Genomic DNA, 20767 nt, shown 5'->3' with positions numbered 1-20767 from the left:
AAGTAGGTCTTTAAGGTATGAAAAAAATAGTCAGTGTATCTCTGCCACACATTTTTAGAAGCCCTTTAACTCTCACAACTTAACTCTTATGAGATTCAGAAACAATATGTGTGACATGCAACACAAAGCAACAGATCACATACAAAGTCTTGAATTATGGCCATTTTTATTTCATTTTAGTTTTTATTGCTGTTTCACGGCAGCTCGAGTTCAACATAGTTGCACTAATTGGCTCATCATGAATCCTCAGTCAATCTTACAGATACATGACAACACGTTTTACAGTGATGAGGCACAGTGTCCATTCATAAGACCCTGATCAGCTGCACTCATGCACATCAACAGTGCCCTCTAGTGGCCTTCATACATCACAGCAGCAAGCAAGTTGAAAATGAATAATGGTGAATGGTGTTTCTTTTTTTCCTACATTATATCTTTGTTTTTAGAAATAATTATAACATATTTCAAGCTGGAGTTTTAATCCACACACTTCTTTCTATTTTCTTTTATTTAATGGTTGACACAATGAGGATGAACAAGAGAGAGAGAGAGACGACATGAGACCATGTGGACCAACGGCACTTTAAAATCTAACATCTTTGTCACTGAATTTTTTCAAATATATTTTTGGGGCCATTTTTGCCTTTTATTAAATAGGTCAGCTGAAGACAGGAACAGGAAATGTTGGGAGGAGAGAGTGGGGGTCGACATGCAGAAAAGGGCCGAGGTCAGAATCGAAACCCACGGTCGCTGCAGTGAGGACTGTAACCTCTGCACATGGGGCGCTCGACATAACCACTAGACGGCCGGCGCCCCTTTGTCTCTGAATTGTAATCATTGTTGCATTTTAAGCATTAACTGTTCATCTGTGGTCAATGGTCGTGCATCACAGGAAGTAAACGTGACCGCCCCCCCTCCCACTCGCTCGAGGATTATTTCCTGCTTTGTCTCACAGCAGCTCACCTCGGACATCATACCAGGAGGCTGGCAGGAGGAAAAAAAAAAATCAGCTGTTTGCGTTCACACATGCAGCTCAACCTGAAAACTTCAGGAGTTTTTCAGGAGTTTTGTGCGAGTGTGAACGCACTATAAGAAGGATGAGACAAAAAAACTCATCCTGCTTATTTTGCTGGTCAAAAAAAGGGAGCCTTTGTGGTGGGAATAAAATAAGAAAACTATAGGCTCTTTTAGAGCAAGCTTTAAATAAAGTGTGACACCTACACAGGCATTACATATAACTAGTCTAATTACCTTCCAGATTAATTTTTATTATTGTTTTTGCTTTTTAAATATCATTCAGTCGTCATTATATTCTACTGTTTTAGAAACCCATCTGAAAACTCCTCACAAGAGCTTTAGTTCCCTTCTCTCTCTCTCTCCCCCCCCCCCCAAAAAAAAAGCCCCAACGTGAAGTATTTCAGTGTTTAATTTTATTATTGTCAGCATGTTATCAACATAAAAACTCATCAAATGAACGAATACATTAATGAGCATCTCCCTCCTTCACTCCACAAACAGTTTCCTTCAAGTGTTCCTACAACAATATGTACACAGCAACACAGAAATACCTCAACACAAAGTCCTGGTCTCTGGAGGAGGTTTATTAAACCTTTAAAAAGGTTACAGGGGAGGGGGGGTAAATATTATTATCTTAGTGACGGGGCTCGGAGGATTCCTTTGCAGAGATTTTGATTTAAATCTAAAACTAGTTTCTACATGAGAACTGGCCTTTACTCTTTTTAAGGTTTTTTTTAAAGGATGAACATGTGTTTGGTCGTTCTCTGAGTTAGGGGTTTGACTCTGCTAAACATCAATAATGACTGATTTCTGTGACATCGATGTGACTGACGAGACGCAGGCTGGACCAGTGAGTCGGTTTGGTCCATCAGAAATAAAAGCCGGGGCTATGGGATGAAAGTGAAGCATTTCCTGAACTGGTTTCATCGTCACAGAGAAATGAGCTCTAAATAATTTAGCTCCCTTTGGATAAAGTGGCACAGTAATGGATTTCAAGTCATGTGGTACATTTAAATAGAACTGTATGGATCCTTACAGCAGTTTCTCTCTCTTCTCTTCTTCGTCTCCTACGCAGCTACTTTTTAAAAAACTAAAGGTTGAATCATTTCCCGTTTACAACACAGAACTGAGCATGACATCCAACACATCACCTCACAACAGAAAGGTTCTACTTCATGAAAACACCGCCACGTTTCTCCTTCACATTTGCACTCTCACAGTCAGTCACACAAACAATCCTGGGGAAAAAGGACGCTCTGCACATGGCGTCCTCCCAGGCTGTGTTTGGGTGTTTCAGTGTTCTGACACACATCAACAAAAATCCTCTTATCATGCGTCCGTCCTGCTCCGGTACAGTCGTAGCTTTGATGACCTCATTTTGATTTCTATCATTATGGGAAACGACCCGATCAGGGTTGTTTATTTGAAGGGAAGCAGATTGTTAGATTTGACATTTACAGATACGTTCCCGCGGTAAATAAAGAGGCACTCCGTCTATTCTTCACATCAAGCTCAGTTAGCTAGACTCTGATTGGTTTAAGCAGCATGAAACACGTTTTGGAGGGACGGGACAAACCACTTCAACCAGTATGCATCAATGAGCTCTGTGACAGTTACAGGAAGGCGGTTTTTCTGTCACTCAGGAGACCTCTGTGTCCCCCCCCAAAGAAAACAAAAAAGGGTTGACGCTTTTTCATATTTCATGACGTATCCAAGGGTTGTCAAAATGTTCAATACTTCAACACTTTTTCGATACCGCGTTTCAAAACAATCCAATCTCAGATTTTCTCCTAATAGATGCAGTGAAAAAGTACCGAAGCTTGACAAAAAATGCAGATCTTTAGCTGCTAGCCAGAGAGCGAGATTAGTGGTGGTCCATTCAACTTTACTGTCCTTCTGGCGTCTAATAAAGACGGAAAAGTGACATTTGTGTCTCTTACAAACAGACGTAGCAGAGGATCTCAGACTGTCTAAACTGTACGATTACATGCCCTCTGTTTGTCTCTATCACTCCTCATGCATCTTATTCCATCTCCCACTTTTCTTCTGTAACATAACGAGTGAAGTCTTTGACCTGCTCTTTTTGTAAAGCGTCTTGAGACAACACTTGTTATGACTGGGCGCCATTCAAATAAAGACTGACGGATTCCATGAGAAAATCACATTTCTAGCAGAGAGCCGGAACACAGAGGGCTCAAAATAAATCTGCATTTAGTGCTTCTACCATGTTGCATTGTGGGAAATGTAGGATTCCTGTTGCTGGAACTTTAGCCCCACAAAGATGCAAACACGTCAAAACATCTGAGCGTCTGCTGCTTCACTTGTGTTTTCTTTTCTTTCTGCCATTTTTTGTGGATGATGATTACTAAACAGCCGGAGCGCCCCTTTAAATATAGACTTTCATGAAAACAGTTCAATTTAAATTCAGGGATTTTAGCACAGAATGGAATTTAAAAAACATTGAACAAAATAATGCAGAAATATACACATAAATCATCCCTAATTTAAACAATGAATATGTTCTTTGTGTCAGTCTTTATGGAGCGTTAAAGGCTATTATTATACATTTAACAAATCAAATATGATGACAGAGGCTATCATCGTTTATCTCTCATAATTAAACCACACGTTCAGATCCTTTCTCTGTGGATCCCTCAGAAATAGCACCACCAACATTTCAAACTGTGATTCTCATGACGACTACAGCTGGACGGTTAAGTCCTCTGTGTGTTCACGTTCCCTGTATGGAGCTTTTTTGACACTTGAGCTAACATTTCTTTTTCTGACGAGTGTAGAAGTATAAACAGCAGATTTGTCTATCAACATGTTTGGCTCTCTTGAAAAGGTGTTTTTTTTTTGTTTTTTTTAAAGGTAGTATTGAGTTGAGTGCACGAAGCGACGGCTTCAGCTGAATGTTTGTTCGGATCACGAGGAGAGATGATCAGAGATCTTTGGTAACTACTTTGTAGCGCTGGCTCGTCGCAACTCTGAGCAGACGTGCTTAAACTGTTGTTGTTGTTTTTTTAGGACAGGTTTTACTTTAGCTTTACACGGTGAGGGTCTTCTTAAATCTCTAGATAAATAAAGACATCTAAGCAGCTCGAACACAAGTGTCTAAAATATCTTCCATGTTAAAGCTCCAGTGAGGACAGACCGATGCAACATGTCGAATCGGCCAAAAAAAGGCCAGAGGGGCCGGACACAACCACTAAAACTAGGGCGACGACCGCTCACCGACGGTCCAACTAGGACCGACGGCCGACGATCTCTGTGTTTCAGCTTTGTCCACAGGGGGTCGACAAACCAGAGGGTTCCTCACAGGAGCTTTAATCTCATCTCATTTAGTCTCTAATATCTATTTAATCTTTACATGAACATTTTGTTCCTTGTAGAATTGTTTTTATGAGCCTTGTGTTTTATTATCCAACCAATAAAAACCCTTCAGTTAGCTGAAATGCTTTTTCAGGATTCTGCTTTCTTACAGTAATGTTTCATGTTTCAGACTAAATTTGACACATTGTAGCTTTTTCTTTTTTCTTCTTAGGGACGGTTTCATACAAGTTGACTCATAAATCTTTTCTCTTCAGTTTCCTTCTTTTGCTTCTCCCTTCTCCTTCAGCTCTATAACTTTGATTATTATCATCTTCTAATACTTTTTAATTCCTTCCGATTGCTGAAGTATCTGCTCTTCAGCTCTTTAAAGGCACTTTGCATGTCCACCTCAGAAGAAAGGGATCGACCCTGGGGCTTCATTAAGGATTAAAGTCAGGAGAAATATCAATGACTGTGGCACTGAACCCTGAACAACAAACAGCCGACTCTTAAGGGGGAAGTGAAACACTACGGCGGTTTGTTTGGCGTGATGTGAATGAGCGGCACTCCGCAGTAACGGACGTCGAGCACAGGGGCAAACGGCATTCACACATTTCCTGGCAACACTTGTTTCTCAGCGCTGAGGCAAAATGCTCGGTGTTTCATCAGAACCGGGGGGGGGGGGGGGGGGGGGGGGGGGGTTGAAGGAGGGTTCCAGCATGATATATGATATACTCTCCTCCCCTCATCAGCAGCACAGAAGCATCTGTCACTTTAAGAGACTTTAAAAACACACTGGAGCACCTTCCTTTTCACCAACTTAATGCTTTATATATATATACGGCCTGCTCCGACCTCCACCTCAGCCGTAAGGAAGTGTGGACAACACAAACATAAAGAACACAGGAGAAATCCTTCCTGCATCTTATCCCATATGCTCTTTTGTAAAGCGTCTTGTTATGAATTGGAGCTTTACATTTTGATTGACACGTTGTCAGCTAGATAGCTGCATCATTTCCACCTAGCATGTAGCTGGGGCATACAGAAGCAAATTAAAGTTACAACATAGTCCACACAGTTTCAACTCAACTTTAAAGAAGAAGAAGAAGCCGTCCACATTTTCAATAGTGATTAGAGGGAATGAATAAATGTTCATGCTAGCAGTGCTGATTCTAGAGTCTGTTGGGGGCCTAGGCAAAAATCAATTTGGGGGCCCTCCAATCAGCGTTCAGCAGGGTAAAGAGAGTGAGTTCTGTCAGATGGGAATCCCTTAGGGAGGTTTCCTACCGTCACTGCAAAAGTTTGCACATTTTATGACCGCTGCTTTGGGGCCCTGTATTGATCTGGGGCCCCAAAGCAGTTGCCTGCCTTGCGTGTTGACGAGCAGCGCCTCTGTATGCTAGATTGAGCTTCAACACTCTGTTGAACTTTCTGCACTATTTGAGCATGCCGATAGGTAGATGATGCACACAGTGTGCTACACAGCAGTGCACTCAAGTATCAGAAAGGAGACACGTCATGAGATTACATCAGCGCTAGCAGCTCTTTGAGCACATGCATACGGACAAAGCTCTGCATTGAGCTAAATGCTAAACCCAGAGAACCAGAATCTACAGAAGATGATCGCAAAACCAAATTGGACCAACCTCGTTTTTTTTTTTTTGACATGATGATGGCGCTAGATGCAAATTACTTTTATGCCAATCCAACAAATATAGAGATGTTTCAAATTGAACTACAGTGATGAACTAACATTATAATCCCAAGAGTTAGCACTGATGCTAGCATGGCTAAATACACGTCTACTGCACAAGCCTGGTTGTGAAATATTACGGTTAACATACTAAACGATGCCTCTCTGGTCTCAGAGCATTATGAGGCTAAAAGGGATATAGCATTTTGCTAGCAGGAACTTGCACCATCAGCACCCTGAATGTGTGATGTTGAGGCTGAACCAGGCTACAAGGCAACAAGCTAAACCGACGGTTAAAACCAAAGTGAGAGGCTTCTGTCAGCTGAATCTTGATGTGCTTTCTTTCCTACACTTAAAAACAAAGCAGAGAGAGAGAGTCAAAACCCTGGAAACCATGCTGGAACCTTCCTTTAAAAATCCCCAGAGATATTGGTGACAGAAGGGGCGGGGGCCTGTCGTTACTCACTTATCCTTCAGAGTTCGACTCCAGTGTACAGATTTTATCTTCAGTGTTAGAAATGATGTTTGCAGCAGAGCTAATGGAGCCTCCAGTGTAGAAACCATCACTGTCAAAGCAGTGATTTGTTTTCCAACCTTTATTCTCACTATCGCGTTTAGGCAGTTTTTTTTTTTAAATCCTCTCCGGAAGCAGTAATGCCGCTTAACATGCAGATATGCTGATTTAGTGTCGAGGAACTGGCCTGAGAGCTATGGCTAAAGACGGCACGTGTAGACGCTATATAAACAACCGAGGTAATGCGGTAACGCTCCTTAATTTCCGAGCTCTTGGCGTTCTTGCCGAGGCTGAGCACGCCTAAATGACTTGTGATGAGGGTTAAATTACACTGAGAGGCCGACAGCGTGGCCTTCAGCACCAGCGGGGGCTCCACGGCCCGACCCTGTGTCCGTAAACGTCTGTTGTTGTTTTTTTGTTTTTTTTGTTTGTCTCCACGTTGCAGCGTGTCAGGCCTTCCCCGCCTTCATGTATGTGGGGATGGTGCCTCGCTGAGTCAAACCCTCGAAACGTTTGTACGTGTAGTTGAGGAAGACCCAGTCCTTGGATTTGAAGTCCGGCTCTGTTGAGCTGGCTGAAATTCAACACAGAACGAAGGAGGTGTTATTTTAAATGCCACTGGAGGGCGCTGTAGGTCACACTTTGTACACTAAGAGAAACCCATTAGAAGGATAATCATAAATAAGACGCTTTAATTGGCTTGCAGACAAATGTGTGAAAACAAACCTGGCTGGAGGATGTCTGATTCGGGGAAGTCGTCAAAGTTTGAGGTGTCGTCGATGCTCTTGATTTCGATGGAGATGGCTGCAGGCCGTTCCCTGAGGAGGCAACATGAAGACAATCGTGATGAAGAAAGATTTCAAAAGAGAAATCAGAACAGTACATATAACAAGTTAGATCAAAACCGAGCAAACTACACAAACACAAACAGGACCCGATGGACATCCATTAATGGAGAGATGATCATTGTGGTTGTTTTCTGTAAAGGAATAACTTAACACCAGGTTGAAATGCTTTGTCTCCTCCTCACTTATTCTAACCTCTGTGAAAGGCTCATTCAAATGTCTTATCAACTTTATAAGTGTTCCATAATTCATTAAACAGTTTTTTTTCTCTGAGCACAGGCGCTGATAAAGATGGACGACACTGTTCTTCATAAGGCAGACAGGACGTGTTTCATTCTGTTCAATGTGCTGCTGTAGCCTTGACTTCTATTGTGTTTAAGTGTCATGGAAAAGTTACAGCTCTGACCTACTTACAAACATCTTTTATACAAAAGTAATAATATTAATATCTTTACTTCTATAGCACCTTTAAAAACAACACTTTAAGAAGGGAAACAAACAAATCATGACACGCTATCGGTGACAAAAGAGCCCAAACAACAAACAGCAAACAGCAAACAGCAGAACAACAAAGACACAGTGAATAAGAAGAAGAGAAACCAAGAGGAGAAAAGATGCTAAATGTACAAACTCAGCAGAGAGCAGATGGAGTAAAGGTAAAAGCTTTAAAAAAGGAATAAAAAAGGAAAAAACAAATAGGAAGAAATAAAAGCGATAAAAAAGGAAATACATAACAGGAAGTAAAAGCAATAAATGAAAAAGCAATCAAAATGAATATTAGCAAATATTGGAATAACTCCTCTAAAAGTAGATATAAACAATTCAATGAATTAAAGGAGCGATATGTAACTCTGACACCTAGTGTTAAAAATGGGTACTGCAGTCCAAATTCAAAACATTGTAGAGAGCTGTCTCCCCCCGCCCCCCTCCTCTCTAGAGTTGATGCTCATGCAGGTTACCATGTGGTGGACACTGAAGCTTCAGTGTTTATCCAGCTCTGCATCAGTCTGTAAACCTTTCTGTGTTCTAACCTCTCTCCATTTTTCAAAAGCATCTCCAATATTGATCCTAGTTTGAGTTTAAGCACTCATTCAGACATGAAGAAGAATATTGAGCTGATGGCTACCGTACACCTGAAAGAAGCTTTGTCCAAGGCAGATTTCCCACTGGGGCGATAAAGTTCATCTTATCTTATCTTGTCTTGCACGTACCTGATGTGCTCCCAGTCGACGGACTCAAAGAACTGATGGCTCTTAATCTCCTCCACACTCACAGCTCCGACCCTGTTCTCTGCATCAGTGCAATACCTGAAACATAAACATGCAGACTGATGATATGATTGTTCAACAAACCTTTATGTTCAGCACATTTAGAAACATGTTTCCATGTCTAAACCAGGATGTTTGGCAGGTGACTTTCGAGCAGGTGTGTATGAGAGACATTGTAAATCTCTGCAAACCTTAATATCAAGTCTTTGGCCCTCTCTGATATGGGGACTTCAGGCGGGAAGACGAGGGTTTCCTTCCAGTTCATCACCTTCCTGTACGTCTCCTGCGGCGTCTCCGAGCAGAAGGGTGGATAGCCTGAACAAAAGTCAGTGTGCATTAAAAAAATAACTTGGAGGTAGAGTGATATATAACTTGTTAAACGACTTCTGCAATGTGATGCAAAATAAGGACCAAAAATCCTGGCACATTATCTTCTGCATGTTCATGAAGCCTTACGTGTTTTATGCCTGTGTTTTCAGGTATTTTTTCCTGAAATGAGGCGACGCCTGCGAGCTAGTTCAGGCAGTATTCTCCAGCAGCACTGATTTCACACACGACATGCCTCATTCTCAACAATCACCTGACAACACCTCCTTCAATTAGCTGTGTATTTAAGCTGCAAGATGTCCGGTCTCTCCCTTTTGCTCCTTCATCGTCAGCTGCACCAGTACTGCACTCTCGCTTCAGCCCCTCCACCCCCCCAGCATCCACCTTTAGGCTCCGACTGAGGGGTTTTAGATATCATCCCATCACTCCTCAAATTTCTGCATGTTAATAAAAACTGCGAGGAGTGATGAGGTCGGAGCCTAGATGCCAAACACAAACTATGTTCTGCTGCAATAAATATTTGAAACGATTAAAAAGGTTTTTCAATCAAAACATGTTTAAATTGGTGTTTAAAAACGCCTCTATTCACCTTCTTTTAAAGGTGTATTTGGGGCGTTTTATGCCTTCATTGAGAGATAGAACAGTGGTTAGCGTCAGAACTCTGCGAGAGACAGTGAGAAGGGAGGCACAGGTCGGATTTGAACCCGGGCCGCTTGCTTAGGAGAACCACAGCCTCCTTACATTAGGCGTGCACAATAACCACTAGGCTACAGGCCCACCTTTAAATCATTCCCAATTTTACTCAATTGGGGCATCAAACATCTTTTGATCACTTCTGTGATTTAAAGATCTAAAATGAGTTTCATGAACCGTTCTGTGGCTGTCTTACCGATGAGCATTTCATACATGATGACCCCCAGAGACCACCAGTCACACAGCTTGTTGTATCCCGTCTGCATGAAGACTTCAGGAGCAATGTAGTCAGGAGTCCCTACAGTAGAGTAAGCCTGAAATTCAACCAGAACCATAAAAGGTGAGGACTCTGTATGTAGATTCAAATAATTAAGATCAACTATTAACAACTTGTTCTGGATGTTGTAACCAGTATTTGTGTGATTCTTTCCTTTCAACTCTTTTCTTTCATTCTGTCAAACGTCAAGGCCTTACCAGCTGTCTCCGGTTCTTCTTCCAGGTCTCTGCTTTCCTCTTGGAGTTCATATTTTGAAAAGCTGCGCGGAGCAAAATAGTGAAGAGAAGAAAAGGGAGAGACAATTTCAAATAGTTTCAGGCTCATGTTTCTGCAAAAAGATCACAACAGAGTCCACCGGAAAATGTACTTTGGGAGAAGTTAAACTTGTTGCACGTGTATAAGCATGAGGGTTTGGATTCTGGACTCACAGAAATCACTGGGCGGGTTGTGCGTCAGGTTCCTATAAAATTCTGTGCGATGAGCCTTTTTCAGTCCCGTACACAAGCCAAAATCCGACAGCTTCACGTGTCCCTGTGAGCAAACACACATTCCATATATATCACAAAGAAAAACACACACCTCACACGGACAGTCGGGCATTTGTGTCTGTGCGTCTGGGAGTCTCACCCTGGAGTCCAGCAGCAGGTTGTCTGGTTTGATGTCTCTGTGGATGAAGCCCAGCTGGTGGATGGAGTCGATGGCCAGGACCGTCTCTGCGATGTAGAACTGGGTGGCCTCTTCGGACAGAGTGTCCTTCTTCATCAGCAGAGTCATCATGTCGCCTGGACAACAAGGTCAGAGCTCTTGAGTGTCATGATTCACAGCATTTATGTCTCGCTTGCTAACAATATCACAGAATAGAATAGAGAAAATACTAGCAACAGGCTAGCTCAAAATGCTACAGTCAAACAGATTTGTTATTTTATCAGTACCTCCAGGTAGGAACTCCATGATGAGGTAGAGGTTTCTCTTGTCCTGGAAGCTGTAAAACATCTTAACCACCCAGGCGCCGTCTGCCTCCACCAGAATATCCCGCTCTGCTCGGATATGAGCGACCTAAAGGGAGAAAGAACACAACCTTAGAAACCTCTAACAGAACACCATTGTTGCAGCAGCTTCAACAGCGGTCTGTGAGAATCGGGGTGCAGATAAAAAAAACTTGTTCACCTGTTCTTTCTCCAGCATGTCGGCTTTTCTCAGAATCTTCATGGCGTATATGTGCCCCGTGTCTTTTTTCTGCACCAAACGGACCTGATGGAGACGACGTGACAGATCAGCTCGTGTGCATGTATTCACTTTTCTATTGGACAGCACTTTATGAGATATACATAACTGAATGTGCAGATGAGTGAGGAAAAACATCTAACTACTGTATGTTCAGAATCAGAAATACTTATATTTATCCCCGGGGGAAATTCTCCAAGAAGACAGCAGTGAAGTCAGAACAGAAGCAGCATGTGCATCAACGTGCATTTCAGTTGCAAAACATGCTCTTCCATTCATTTCCATGTTTAACTTGATGTTGTGAGAAACTGTCATTTCCAATCTATGTCAAGTCCTCTAAGGCTACATCCAAACTACAACCTTTGTGTTATAAAATGCTTGACTTCTGCTACGTTCATGTCATGTCTAACCTCCACTTCACGGCAGGAGACATTGTGAAACTCTGCTGCCCACCTTTCATTTGAAGATTCCTCGGTTGCTGTAAGTGTGTTGGCAGTATTGAGACTTTTGGAAAAGGATGATGATGCAGAGTGCAGACCAACACATTTACTGGAACTCATCTGTCACAATGTGCCTCACTTATTTGGCACTAGGGCTGTCAACGATAGCAGAATTTTAAATTCGATATGATACCACCAAAAATCGAATTCTATTAGCCGTATTCAGAATATCGTTTCAAGGTACATCCTTATGACATTTTGCCTTGAATCTAAATGTTGTGGAGGCGTAATGTGGGAAGTGATCCTCCATCTGTACCGTCTTTAAATGTAGTAACAGAGGCGTTACAGGGGAGAGACAGGGCCAGCTGAGCCAGTGGGGGAATGTGTGTGTGTGTGGTCATGTCTGACTGTGTGTATGTGGAGCTCCCGCTTAAAAGCATCTCCAATATTTATCCTAGTTCGACCACGTTTCTGGTCGTGAAGCTTATTGTAAAAATCTTGTAAGGTTGGTTAGAATCACTTATCTGAACCAGTTCTCTTACATCGCTGCAACACCTGTTGGTTTGCCGTGATAACTGGTCTCATATCTGGCAAAACTGAGGGGCATCCAAAACAGCCTTAAAACCGCTTACTTCTCTGGTCAAAACAAATCCAGACCATTCTGGACCAGAATCTAAACTTAGAAGGAGGACATACTGGCTGCTGCATTGTTGTCAGAGAAGCCATCACTTCAACATAGCATGTTTCCTTAATGTCTGATCATATAGTAAGTATTCAGTATTCAGTATATATCTTACAGATTGCTCCTTTAAGCCAATATAATCCTGAGCAGATATCACTCTGTTCAGAGAATTCTTGTTGTAAACTTCTGATCAAACACACAGTGAATAAAACTCATCTAAAGCGGCCATGTGATGTCATGGATTTGAAAGTAACACCATGATAACACTGAGGCAAAAGAGAACATCATGCATCAACATGAGGGAAACTGAAACCACAAACTTTCATGACAGACTTCATTTAAACTTTTGACACCCTTCAAGATATTTATAGAAATCTAACTTTAATGTACCTCTCCAAAAGCACCTCGCCCAATAACTTTAAGAGATTCAAAGTCATCCAGGCCGAGCCGCGTCCTCTTCAGCCGCAAAAACTCGGTCTCCTTACGAGCATGCTGCGAGCGGCGCATTACTTTCTGCAAAAAAAAAAAAAAAAACAAAGACGGACAAGAATGTGAGACATCCGAAGAAGTCCAAGCCTTTTTCTAATTACAACATGCAGAGGTGAAAATGAAGACGATGATTGTCATACCTCCTCATCAGGCAAACCCTCCTCATCCATGGCCTTCTCCAGCTTCTTCTGTCTGCACATGAAAAAAGAAAACAGAATTGTGCTTTCAAAAAGAGAATTAAATTTGAATAAGGGCTGCAAAAATCATCAATCAAAAATTATTCTGAGAGATTTGGTGGGGAAATGTACAAAGAGGGGTTTGATTACCTAAAGTTTCACTCAGTTTATGCAGTGGAGTGAACATTAACGATTTAAACAGCGAGTCTTTTATGAGGACGACTGAACCATGATACCTGGACAAGAGATCAGGACTACCAGTGCGGTAACCTGAGACCGCAAGTGTTAGATTATAAAGTGTCCTTTGTTGTGCTCACAGCTGGCATGAAACACCACTAACTGGTTTCCTCTTCCAGCAGCAGATAAAGCCACACATGATGCTGTAAATATCAGCTACATCTACATGCAGAGGGAGACTGGCTGCAGATAGGTTAAGGTCTTAATGAACCTGTGAGAGAATCTAGTGGAATTTAAATAGTTTATTGTGGTTTTTCTTCACCATACAGGCAGGAACTTTCATTTTATGTCAAAAGGTGTTTTCGGACCAAGCGCTTTGAGTAGTCAGAACATAGAAAACTAGACTAGAAAAGTGCGACACAAGCTCAAGTCCACGATATGAACCTCAAAGTGATGTAAGCCGGCCGACACATTTTTTTGTAGTCTTGTTTCGGTTTCTTCATCTTCCTTTTTTATAATGATTTTGACGTATGGACTCTCTGTGCACTTAAGACACTCAAAGTCTCTCTTGTGCTGGGAGAGTGCCTACTTAGAGGCTGGAGTTAAAAAGGTTCCTCTAAACAGGGTTCTAGGAACTAAAATAGTTCATAGTTCCTGTGGGGGGGGGGGGGGGGGTTCCAACAGTTCCTAGAAGTATGAAAAAGTTCCTGCTGTCCAAAAAGGCCTAACCTTGGCGACGCCTGTGTATTATGTTAGATGTCTTACAGCCTTTACGACCACTCGAGCATTTTTTTTTTTTTTTTACCTCATCTCCCGCTCCTCGTGCTGGGTGAGCAGAGTGCTGTAGAAGTTCTCCAGTGTCAGCTTGGCCACGGTCACCCTCTCACGGGTGTGGTTGCTCATGGGTAGGGCAGCTGCAGTCCCTCCCGTCATGGCCATACTATCCTGAAACACAACAGAAAGAAACAAGGACCAAAACACATCAGGTTTTGCACATCAGACAAGTCACTGTTACTACTTTTTAAAAAGTGTTTTTTGAAGAATTTAAGCAGCAATTTTCCACACAATAAGTTGTTCATGAACTTCTTGATGACATTACTTGAACACTCCAGTGAGTAACGTTTGATCGAGGTTAGTAACACTTTCTTCATCCAATAAAAAGTTAAAGTCAAAAAATTCTTCCTCAGGGGTTTTGTTGCTGCCAGACTTGGATTGATATGACCAGTGGCTAAAGTCAATAATAAGACAAATATCAGACTACGTAAGCTTCATATGGTCATTATTAACCAGCATATCTTTTTGTCTCTTCATCATCTTTACTTCTGCTTTTGTTGCCACATTTTAGCATTTGACATTAATGCTCATTTCCCAGCTTTGACCTCGCAGGCTGTGGTTGTTCTTTAATGAACCTGGTGAGTTAGTCCACAGTGCACACACCACAAAGCATCCAGCACCGCTTATTTTGAGAAGAATCTGCTGATAAACACTGCATTACTGCTTTCTGGTCCGACCGGTCCTTTGTTGTATAATTATCACTTTTGGTAGTAGTGGCTTTAGTTCAGCAAAAGCATTATAGACATGCTTCAAATGCATAAGACGTTTACATCCCTGTTATCACTGTGCATGCTCCCATACAGACAAGAGAGGAATCAGTAGTGTGACAGCAATGACAAGAACCCTCACTGGCTTCCACCAAAAAGCTGTGAGCCTCATAATAATAATAATAAGAAGAACTTTATTTGTGTCGGATGGATCCCGGCCTGCAGGGTTTCAATCCAGCAACTACTCAGGGACATTTCTACAGATCTATCTCAGCAGTATGTGATAACATCAAACTGAGAATGCTTTCTAATCAAATAAACAAAGACGGAGGACTGACTGATGGAGGATCTTTGGTAATGTGATCGAACCCTGAGGAACCCCATCGTGCCTTGTAATTTAATACAACACATCATATAATGGCAGCGCTTCAGTCAATTATCAAGCAATTTGTGAACCATTCTCTTTACAAGGGCACACACTGCACTGACATCTTGGATTTGAAGTCGCTCTTGAGTGGGTGTAATGAAAATCAAACTGCAACACAACACAAATACAAAGAATGACGTTCACACTGAAAGGGAAGTAGATCTGTTCTTCTTAAACTAACAGAGTATTTACATGGTCAGACTTTGAATATATTATGTAACAAGGGAAAGAGGAAGAGGGTGACTGGATGTAAACGTCATCAAAACGTTTCAGCATCACGCCATCAGAAAGTTATGAATGCTCTTGATTTGCTTACACAGAGATAAAACAGCCCTGCAGCCGCTAGATAGGACCCGTGTTTGGTCTAGACAACAGTCCCTTTCCCGTCCACTGCCCACAACAACAAGACGCTTCCTGACTTCTGAGAAAACATACTGAAATCTGCTGCAAACGGCTTCGGTTGGGTGAAAAAAACGATGCTGGCGAACACAGGAGTTGAGTTACTGAGGTCTTTACAGGTTTACCCTGCTGGGGAGATCTACTCAACGGGAAACATCACTGATGCTCATTGAGGAAATGACAATACTGAGCAAATACAAATAAGTGCCAGCAGTGTCAGTAATATTCTGTCTGGGGGGCTTTCATCCCTCCATGAGCGCCTGATGTTACATTTTTGGGGAAGATGCACATGGCGAATACCCAGTAGATTGTTGAAATGTTTGATACTTTTTGAAACCACGAGTTTTAAAATGGTCAAAATCTTAGTTATCTTAATGATAGATATCGAGATGTACTGAAGCTTTAGAAAAAAATGAAGCTCTTCCATCATATTTTAACCAAAAGCTGCCGCATGCAAAAAAGAGAAAGTGCACTAACTGAACTCTAAGTTGCATAAATACTGTACGGTGCCAACGTATTTGTGTTATTCAGACAGTGTGCAAAAGTTGGCTTGAATGTTTCTGGTCGTTTAAAATAAGAATGTACCCAAAACTGGGTGCCTAGGTCTTCTGTTTTTTGCCCCTCATCAGGTATCGGTGTCATTTGATTTACTAGAATTGTATCGAAGTTTGAAAATCGGTTATCTTCAAATCCCCATATCCAAAGGAAGTCCACAACAAAAGTGACAAAGAAAAACCTCAAGAAAGACACACAACGTATGCATGGACTGGTGATGGTCTTTTAGGTTGATAAATAACAGAAGTAAGTCACTCAGTCAGTCAGGCACAATGTGTGGGCAAGCAGGAGTGAGAGTGCTGTGCAGGGACATCATTGTTTTCCTCACTTGCGGATGTGGCAAGTCACTAAACATCTTTTAGCAGCAACTAAACCAATAGCAACAAGCACTGTAGTCACCAGCAACAACATGTGTTTGTAAGATACCACTGACTCAGTTCTCAGGTGTACAGGGATTTCAGAATTGGCAGAGTAAATATGTTATAGTACCCTATCACCCAGTGGTTCCCAACCTTTGTCCTTGGACCCCCACCTACTTGTATGATAAAAAACCTGAGCCCCCACTATGACCCAGACAAAGAAAATTTAAAAGATGTTCATGATAAAATCCCAACAGAATAGGCCACACTTGTTCTTACCAGAAGACGTTTTTTTTACAAACTATCCAGTGAGTGTGTCATCATGATTTCACGTAATATGAAAAAAATCTAATTCTGACAACCTCAGAGCGGATAAAGCCTCGCGTCCCCCAAGAGTCCTTTGGCGACCCAAAAGGGGGACCTGGACCCCAAGTTGGGAACCAATGCTCTAACCTTTATCCCTGACTATTCTCCACTTTTACTTTTTTTTACACAATATCTATCAACAGAATAAAAACCCATCAGCCCATGAGGCAAGAAATCTAAGACTTCTAACCCACCACAGCAAACATTTATGGGAGTGAATATTTCTAGAGACGCTCTGATACACACATATTATTAGGATCATCTTCCAATATGATAAGGTCTTAAAAGCTGTAAAGCACATCTGAGAGTAAGCCTGTCTACGCACTCATACGATCCATCATTTAATATCTTCACAAAACAGATGGACTGGGGTCAGGTACATTATCATGTGACAACAAAAAACAACAACAGAGCAAAGCTAGTGGAGATGGCAATGTCAGTAAAAGCTAGCAAATATCAGCAAACAGGGCTTTTCCATCAATATTATGTTGTACTTTTTATGGGCTGATACTCAAGTCTACAGGTATTAAAGTTGGTATTGTAAAGGAAACAGGAACATCTTTACTACATCTCTGCTCTGTCTGTTGGTTATTGAACCAAACAATGATCAATCAAAATGATTATATTTTGACTGGCTTCAGAAACGTGTTAAATATCACACTTCCCTCCATGATATCACTCTGGGATTTCTAAATTTATACTTTTGCTTACACCACCTTTTTTTTTTTTTTTTTTTTTTGAGGAACACATGACCATATTCATTCTCCTCTTAGTTCTTTTTGAGGTCATCACCATTTCCTGCGGTGAAATCCCTGCTTCTGTGGGCTGAATGCTCCACCACGTTTAGAAACTTTAGCTGCTCGATGTTGTTCTGTGGCTTTTTAGATCTTTGTTTCTGAAAACGCTGGAGGAGAAGGTGAAGGAAAACACAACAGGCATGGGCTGCTTTGAAACCAAAGCAATTTTGTAAACCAACGGGAAACGCTGAGTCTGATGTCGACTAATTATAAGAGCTTAAAAATGAGCATGTTTTTAGTATGTTATGAAAACACTGAATAGCTACTGACTTGAAATAAGGGGAAAAGTCCTCTTTTAATTTGACCAAATCGTTCATTACATTTGGTTATTCTCAGTCTCTCCGGTTTCTGCCATACTCTCTAGATCTACCGTTCTGCGACCTTCCTTTTTAAGGAGCACAAACCGAGTAATGTAATTTCTGCGCACGCTTGAGCCGTGAGCCTGGACGGGATTTTGTGCTCGTTTCCCCACCAAGCTGGAAAATGATGAAGCAACATTAAAAACTGTTAGCTCACAGCCGAGCCTTTCGTTCAGTCTGACTCTGACGGTATTCAGATTGGCTTCCAATGAACCAGATCCCCCCCCATCAGCTAAGCAAACACCACTCAGGCACTTATAAGGAAGGCATTATAAAAGGCAGCTCACTATTTGGAGACCAAAGCTCGCAGCCTAAAACGGGGGACAGGGCTGAAATCTGACTATCACCTAAAAATAAAGTTTAAAGATTTGGACACAATAAACAAACATTGATAAAGTCAGACGGTGTTTCCTCATCTTACTGAAACAATTTAGGGTTAGGGTTTCCTTAAATAAATGTAGAGGGACTTTGCTGTGCTTTGGTTTCATTTGCCAAGATTGTGAGATCTCCTGCTCTAAGATTTCGGAATAATTGACAGACCTCAAACACAGATAACATATTCCCCATTGCCGACTGCGAACAGGTCTGCAGATTACTTTGAGTTTGTCTGCACAGGTAGATAAAATGTAGCCTACAGCAACAATATGACATGCGAGCAATAGTCATGTTAGCACGCTGAAGTTGATTATCGTACCTGGCACACAATAAAACAATAAAACTCTGTATATGAGTCGTCAAAGTTGATGTAACTTTTCCCCCAGATGTTGGATTTCTCAGTTTAGTATGTTAAATGTGTAGTTAATGTGTGAATGTGGAATTACACACACACACACACACACACACACACACACACACACACACACACACACACACACACACAGAGAGACTTCAGCTGGACACACTCCACCCTTCAAGTACTGTAAGTGACTGCACAGGAAACCCTTGCCGTCCTGAATGAAAGGGCTCAGTCATGACGCCCGAGAGAGGAATGGGGTGCTTGCACTCACACTCAAACATGCACAGAAAGCCTGTAAACAAAAATGACAAGGATTTGGTAGGGCTGGGAAATATATGGAGTTTTTAAGATATATCGATATATTTTTTAAACAAGATATAGGGTAAGACAATATTGTTAATATGGATATAGTTTATGTTAAAATAACGTTACAGAGGTGCCAGGTCACCTTTTTCTCATCTCACTGATGATGACTGACTGTCTGTCCCTCTTCACCCTGCTCCTCCTCTCTCTCTCTTTTATTGTATTGAAGGAACATTTTTATTTGATAATATTACTTTTTAAATTCACAAACAGGTAGTTTATTTTTCCATGTGTTTTCACTGTTAATAAAAAACATATCGATATATATCGAGTATCGCCATTCAGCTAAACAATATTGAGATGAGTTTTGGTCCATATCGCCCAGCCCTAGGATTTGGGCAACTTTTCTGTTTACTTCAAGCTAAATAACTAATCCTTTCTGTCACCAACAGTCTTTTAATAGACACTTATGGTATGTATTAATAACTCAGTCATTGTCCAATCATTGTGCAGTATCATCTAGTAGACCTGTTTACTTTATATCTTTATTAGTAGTTAGTAAGCAGTGATTGTTTTCTAGGGGTAGAGTCCTTCAGAATATGTTTTAAAATGTAAAAAAAAAAAAGGCCAAAAACAAATTGATTTCAAATATGTTCTGAGTGCATCTGAAGAAGGGTTGTGGCAATTTATTAAAAAACTACAAGGTGTCCTAGATAGCCAAAGACTTATTTGTTTAATGATTAACATTATCATCCCACGTTTACACTTCCTTGATACACCTGCAGAGATGGTGTGTACCTGCATGGAGCAATAAATGTGAACTTCTTCATGCCTGTAGTACCTCTCTGTTTGTGCAGCTATAGGTGCAATGTTGATGCCTGACCCATGACATCTTATACTACACAATATCCACGAGTTTAAATAGTATGAGGTTGTTTCATGTAAATATGTGGTTAGTTTCGAGGTGTTATGTTAGCTAGCTAAAACTCCGCTGGCAGGGTCCATGACAGCCACAAATTAAAATCCCACAGCATAACAATAATAAATATTCTATATGAAATGAGGATCACCTACCTCCGTTTCCGGCTCCAGAGTAAATGATTGGCTTGCCGCCAGCCCCACAACCCAGAAGAAATAATAATAATTGTCCTTTTTCTGTATTTTACTGCCTAATATTAAGGCAGCTGAAGGCTAGAGGCTCCCGTTACTCTTCAGGGGAACTTATCGGGCTGCACAGTAAACATCGCCAAATCAATGCCAAATCATGACAAAAGTCTCCTCCATTTGACACCAAGCGTGAAAGAAATAATTTAAAAATATTTAACTGTCTTCATTTGTTCCGCCTGACCTCGAAAATCCGCGCTTCACCTCGTCTTTATCGCTATAAAATACCCAAATAAGCATCGCTGCTTCCTGGGGACCGTTGAGCTCATCAGACGCTCCGGCAGACGCAACGGCGCAGGATTTTGATTGACGTCAGCCTGAGCCAATCACTGCAAGAGAAACGGCCTCATGGATTCATTAGACCAATCATATGTCCGATGTTCAAGCCAATGGCATGTGTGTCAGCCAATGGGAAGATAGAAATCGCCCCGCAAGTGTTGTGTTCCAGGACACAGGTTCATTTGGCTAGCAAGCTATGAAAGAATATTATAGCTCTAGTAGTTTACAGCTTTGTTACGCAATTTCATTAGTAGTGTAGATGAAACACTTATAAATAGAACATTTATTATATCTTATGTGGAATCATATGACACAAACAGAAATAATAACTGAGTTTACAAATTAATA

At 41.4% G+C, this 20767-nt stretch overlaps 1 protein-coding gene across 1 annotated transcript; it reads right to left on the bottom strand.

Annotated features, from left to right (window-relative positions):
- Window positions 1-1410: 1410 nt before the first annotated feature.
- On the bottom strand, window positions 1411-20426 carry LOC132956605 (serine/threonine-protein kinase 38-like). Its single transcript, XM_061030146.1, has 15 exons — window positions 20051-20426; window positions 13940-14079; window positions 12922-12973; window positions 12683-12805; window positions 11114-11197; window positions 10879-11002; window positions 10574-10728; window positions 10375-10477; window positions 10144-10205; window positions 9866-9983; window positions 8841-8964; window positions 8593-8688; window positions 7263-7354; window positions 6130-7110; window positions 1411-6064 (listed from the first exon to the last, which is right to left on the bottom strand). The coding sequence occupies exons 2-14, from the start codon at window positions 14071-14073 to the stop codon at window positions 6986-6988; spliced, it is 1392 nt and encodes a 463-aa protein (XP_060886129.1). The 5' UTR covers window positions 14074-14079; window positions 20051-20426; the 3' UTR covers window positions 1411-6064; window positions 6130-6985.
- Between the last annotated feature and the right edge of the window lie 341 nt (window positions 20427-20767).

This window comes from Labrus mixtus, chromosome 22 (genome assembly GCF_963584025.1).
Source record: "Labrus mixtus chromosome 22, fLabMix1.1, whole genome shotgun sequence".
Lineage (NCBI taxonomy): Eukaryota > Metazoa > Chordata > Actinopteri > Labriformes > Labridae > Labrus > Labrus mixtus.
Note: the sequence above shows the minus strand (reverse complement) of the source record. Positions and strands in the feature narration are given on the sequence as shown.

Excerpts from the sequence above, each read along its gene's own strand:
- LOC132956605 (XM_061030146.1), bottom strand. The coding sequence starts at position 14,073 with ATGGCCATGACGGGAGGGACTGCAGCTGCCCTACCCATGAGCAACCAC. Across the intron at positions 11,198-12,682 it reads GGCGAGGTGCTTTTGGAGAG|GTCCGTTTGGTGCAGAAAAA; the intron begins GTACATTAAAGT and ends CGTCTCCATCAG. Across the intron at positions 9,984-10,143 it reads AGAAGAACCGGAGACAGCTG|GCTTACTCTACTGTAGGGAC; the intron begins GTAAGGCCTTGA and ends GTTGAATTTCAG.